The following is a 5,402-nucleotide window of genomic DNA, read 5'->3' on the forward strand; positions in this document are numbered from 1 at the left end:
TGCAATAATCAGTCATGAATGCCTCAACAACAAGCGCATCACAACGAGATACTACGTAGAGGAAAGCAAATACAAGGACATTGATGTTGAAAAGATGATAGCATGTTACCTTAAGAATAAGTGATGTTTTGTTATTTGAAATCGGAACAATTTTCCCACGTAAACTGTAAACCAAATAGTCTAAATCTTCCTGTGTTTTATGCTTAATGTAACCAACACTGGTATATTGAGACCGTTTCAGTTTTTAGTCATTTTTATTAGCTTAAATAATATATTATGGAATGTTTATACTGAGGGCTGCGGAAACATGGTTTTACTATGAATTACGTTGACTACAATATGGAAAAACATTTTATGAGTTCAATAAAACATAGTTGGTAATATATAGAGATCACAGAATATTAAAAATTATTCATACTGTGTAGGTATTTATTCATCACACCAGCAATTAGTTCATCCAGGTAGAACGTAGTTTGAATGGCGTAACTACTTCATTTGTTATGAAACTATATTCATCGCAACAGAAAATATATTAATCTACGAAAAATATAAAAAAGTTATAAAACAGCGGAAACACTTCAACGCATCGTGATGAAATTGATCTAGTATTACTTTATCTTCTGCTTCTCCTTAATCTTTTTGCAATTTCTTGCATCATGATTACCAACCTCGCCGCATTCGGCACATTTACGACCAGGCTTGGCCTTCATCTTCATAGCTTGCTCAAGGCGTGTAAGAGGCCGTCTTCCTGAACCCTTGGTTTTGACAACGTCGGGAGGATGGACATCTATTTCGCTAGGGGCTTGAGACCCATAGAAATTCTCAATCATCTGCCTCTTATCACTAATAGACAATACAATCCCTTCACCGAATATCGCTTTCTTCCCTTCAGCAATAATTTGCCTGAATGCACGAATTTGGTCAACGTTTCCCTTAATAGTCTGTGCGACCTCAAAAAAATCACCATGCATATCCCTCCATTCTTGTGTTGCCACATCGATAATGAGAGCCTTTTCAATATCGTCAACAAAACCACAATGAACAGGCTTGACAAAATTAGACTTCAACCAACGTCCCCCATGTAAGTGATCAGGAACCAGCTTCAATTTTCTGTTCCGTAAGACCCAAAAAATATGGCTGCATACGAGTCCAAGTCTTTGAAATAGTTTACACCCACATACGTATGAATCTCCAGAGACGGAATAAGACACGGACCAGTCCTTAGAGCACTTGTCATTGATCACATATATTTCAGTGTCATCCTCGATTGAAGTCTTTACCATGGTGCAACAATCAATTGCTTCCTCAATCTCTCCCTGAATTGCCTTAAACCCACCGTCACTGTAGATTGTTGACGCATGCCTCTCAAGTGCAGAATTTGTTTTCAACATTGGGGTAGTGTTGGAGTCATGATATTCAAATCTGTTGCTATTGCTCCTTTGGGCATCCAACGCATTGTTGTAATGCATAAGAAACTCGACTAGATTACATCGATACTTAGTGTACCTCTTGAAGAAACTGTTCTGAGACTCGGATACAGATGTGGTCTTAATCAATGAACTCATTGGAAAATCCCTGAAGTAGGCTGGAACCTGTTTATCGTCGCATATGCAGATAGATTCATTATTACATCAAATTAGATCATAACTAAGCAACATTTGTATAGCACAGTATGGTGTGGACATACCCAGAATTTTCGATTGGCAAACATTGTCGAAAACCACTCGTTGTTTGTAAGGCCGTATTTTCCCATAATTTTGTGCCAAGTTTCTTCGAATTCTTCTGGATCTGTCAACTCCGACCACACACATTTATTTAACTCCTTCTTTAAATCCTCATTGTGGAGCTGATTCTTGGGCAATTTTTCAACGACCTTAAACATGATGTGCCACATGCACCATCGATGTCTTGTATCAACTAGAACACTTTCAACAGCCACCTTCATTCCCAAATCCTGATCAGTAATGATCAATTTGGGAGCAGCGCCCATGCATTTAACAAACTTTTCGAACAACCATTCGAAAGAAGGAGCATTCTCTTTCGATAACAATCCTGCACCAAATGTAACGGGTCTGCCCTGATTGTCTTTGCCCGTGAATGGTGCAAAAATCATACAATACCTACATTCCATCAAAAAGGAACACGCATCATAGTGGATAAAAAAGTTCATACCGTACTTATGTTATATCACCTGGAACCATAAATAATTCATCATTCAAACATAAACAAATATAACTAATCAAGCAAAATGGAGCAATCTAAAACAGTGACTACTTATTGTCGTACCTATTTGTTGAGTAGGTTGTGTCGAAAGAGACAATGTCACCGTACAAATGGTAATTGTGCTTGGCAATAGGATCACACCAGAAAAGACGTGTAAGCCTACCCTTAGAGTTTACCTCAAAGTCGTAGGTGAACGACGGACATATCTCCTTCTTCCGCTTCATATCATTCAATACCATTTGTGCATCAGCACCATCCACATATGATCTAAGATCACGCCTATAGTTGCGAACCTCGACAAGGGTGCATCCGACGTAATCCAAACCACCTAAGACCTCGCTAAGCAGACTAAAAGTCAATGTGGGACCGATATTTGCACTTGCGCAATCTGCTATGAATTTCTGATGCACTGGGTCGATATTGCGATTGAGCCTCATAAATCGCTTGTGACGTAATTGAACCATATCGTGATTATGTCGCTCTTCAAACTGTTTAACAACATAACCAGTACCCTTGCAAAACTTAAAAGCAACTCTAGCCTTACAAAGACACTTTCTAGATGAACGTCTACGTTTAGTCTCAGGCTGTTTATAATTCACTCGCTTCTCACCTTCTCTACTACACACAACGTATAGCCATGTGACCAGATCTCCAACCCTTTTAGATCCATGTTTACGGGTGTCAAACCCTACCTGCCGTGCATATTTATTATAGAAGACTGTAGCATCATCCAAGGTATGAAAAAACTGGCCAATATGTGGCTTTATTTGGGAAGGACATTCAGGGATGTATGACACTGAGATGAAATAAAGAGTTCATTCATTAAGAAGTTTATTTCAGCTAATACGGAACATATTTCACTTAACGAACAAAAGTATACATCAGTATGTTTTATATGACAAATATTAACTGCGATAAACATAAGAAGTATTCCTAGTACCTGGCTCTAGTTCTTCATCCTCGGATGAATCGGAGTCAGAATCAAAAAGTGAGCCGCCAACCGGAGATTGTAACTCATCGAAAATAGCCCCGTGATTGTCGTTAATAGTTTCTGTAGAAGTAGTTCCATGTATTTTTCCTGCTTCGGGAGACAATTCAGTTGTGTGAGAAGGATTGCTCGAGTCGTCCATTGATGAACTAGTAAAGTCCGTTTCATTCGTAAAGATGTTTGACGAATTCATACAGCCAAATAAGACGAAGAAGTAGAGATGCGATAGCTGCAGATTGCGAATGAATGGAATTGGTTCTAGTTTATATAGAGAGAATGAACTCTGCAAATTAGCACATTCAATGGAACATGCAGAGTGTCTTAGAATCGTGTGAGTATCAGTATCATATCAACATGAAGATTGCAAATGAATGGAATTGGATTGAGTTTATGTAGAGATATTGGAATCTGAAAATTAGCAGATAGAATCGGATGAAATTATGCAATCATATTAACATGTGTTAATATATTTCAAGATTGAATTAACTTGTGAAGGTGGCATTAAAATCGTGTGAAATGCCTTCCAAAATTAACTAGTCACAAATCAAGGAAATGTCAATTACTGCAAAAAGTTAAAATTACAAAATCATCCCACACGTTTATTTTATAATATTATATTCACTATATTCAATATTTAATAATATTTGAGAGAATTAATTATGACCATAAGATTAACAATTTGGGTGGACATGATTTGTTCTCTAGTTCGGTCATTAACATTGGTTCGCTATTGAATATAATTCTATATATATATATATATAGGGTAGTGATCTATGGCAAACACCTCTTAACCAAATAACTAGAGAACAAATAATAGCCACAAGATCAAAAAAATCAAGGGCTGGTATTAATTTTTGAATTTAAGGAAAAATTAGTTCCCTCAATCACAAATTTAGTCCATAATAACAAGGCGGGGGTATTATGGTCATTGCATAGAAAAAAATAGGTTCCCTAAATTCTTATCTCTCGATCTCTTCTGTAAATTCAGCGGCCTAGAGCAATCCGAAAACAACATAGACGCATTGGGCGGCGGAATCCGGGAGGATAACCGACAACAGAGCCGCGACCGCAGCGTAGCCGGAGGAGACGATCAGATGGTGCGCGAGGCGGTGGAGAGGGGGGAAACTGAGCGCAGCGGCGCATCCGAGGTAGTGCAGGGCGGAGGTGGCGACGGCAACGCGATTTGCGATTGGTTGCGTGGCGAATGGGGACTGGCTGGGATCGTGAATCCACTGGTATTTGAGCTGGAGGAATGCTTGGAGCTGTTGGGCTGGGGTGATCGGAGATGTAGCATTGTGCGGCGAGAAATGCGGCGGCGAATTTGCCGGAGATGGAGACGTAGAAGGCTTGGAGCTATTGGAATAATCTAAATAGCGTCGGTGAATTTGTTATTAACAAAAAATGGTGATGGTGAATTAATATGGAGTAGTTAGTGAGTAATTATAAATATAAAACAATTCTTAAAGTGTAATTTTTATTAGGAGTGATGTGTTTTGTGAACAAGAGTGAAGTAAAATCGTAATAAAAGTGATGTATTTTGTAAACAAGAGTGAAGTAAAATCATATTAAGAGTGATGTATTTTGTAAACAAGAGTGAAGTAAAATCGTAATAAGAGTGATGTGTTTTGTAAACAAGAGTGAAGTAAAATCGTAATAAGAGTGATGTGTTTTGTAAACAAGAGTGAAGTAAATTCATAATAAGAGTGATGTGTTTTGGAAACAAGAGTGAAGTAAAATCATAATAAGAGTGATGTGTTTTGCAAACAAGAGTGAAATAAAATCGTAATAAGAGTGATGTGTTTTGTAAACAAGAGTGAAGTAAAATCTTAATAAGAGTGATGTGTTTTGTAAACAAGAGTGAAGTAAAATCTTAATAAGAGTGATGTGTTTTATAAACAAGAGAGAAGTAAAATCGTAATAAGAGTGATGTGTTTTGTAAACAAGAGTGAAGTAAAATCAAAATAAGAGTGATGTGTTTTGTGAACAAGAGTGAAGTAAAATCTGAATAAGAGTGAAGTAAAATCCGAATAAGAGTGATGTGATTTGTGAACAAGAGTGAAGTAAAATCCGAATAAGAGTGAAGTGCTTTGTGAACAAGAGTGAAGTAAAATCCGAATAAGAGTGAAGTGTTTTGTGAACAAGAGTGAAGTAAAATCAGAATAAGAGTGATGTGTGTTTGTGAACAAGAGTG

At 37.5% G+C, this 5,402-nt stretch overlaps 1 protein-coding gene across 1 annotated transcript; it reads right to left on the reverse strand.

Annotated features, from left to right (window-relative positions):
- Window positions 1-608: 608 nt before the first annotated feature.
- On the reverse strand, window positions 609-3,353 carry LOC121766942 (protein FAR1-RELATED SEQUENCE 5-like). Its single transcript, XM_042163170.1, has 4 exons — window positions 3,164-3,353; window positions 2,287-3,019; window positions 1,688-2,120; window positions 609-1,592 (listed from the first exon to the last, which is right to left on the reverse strand). The coding sequence occupies exons 1-4, from the start codon at window positions 3,351-3,353 to the stop codon at window positions 609-611; spliced, it is 2,340 nt and encodes a 779-aa protein (XP_042019104.1).
- Window positions 3,354-5,402: the final 2,049 nt, after the last annotated feature.

The sequence above is a fragment of the Salvia splendens genome, chromosome 15, assembly GCF_004379255.2.
Source record: "Salvia splendens isolate huo1 chromosome 15, SspV2, whole genome shotgun sequence".
NCBI classification, from domain to species: domain Eukaryota; kingdom Viridiplantae; phylum Streptophyta; class Magnoliopsida; order Lamiales; family Lamiaceae; genus Salvia; species Salvia splendens.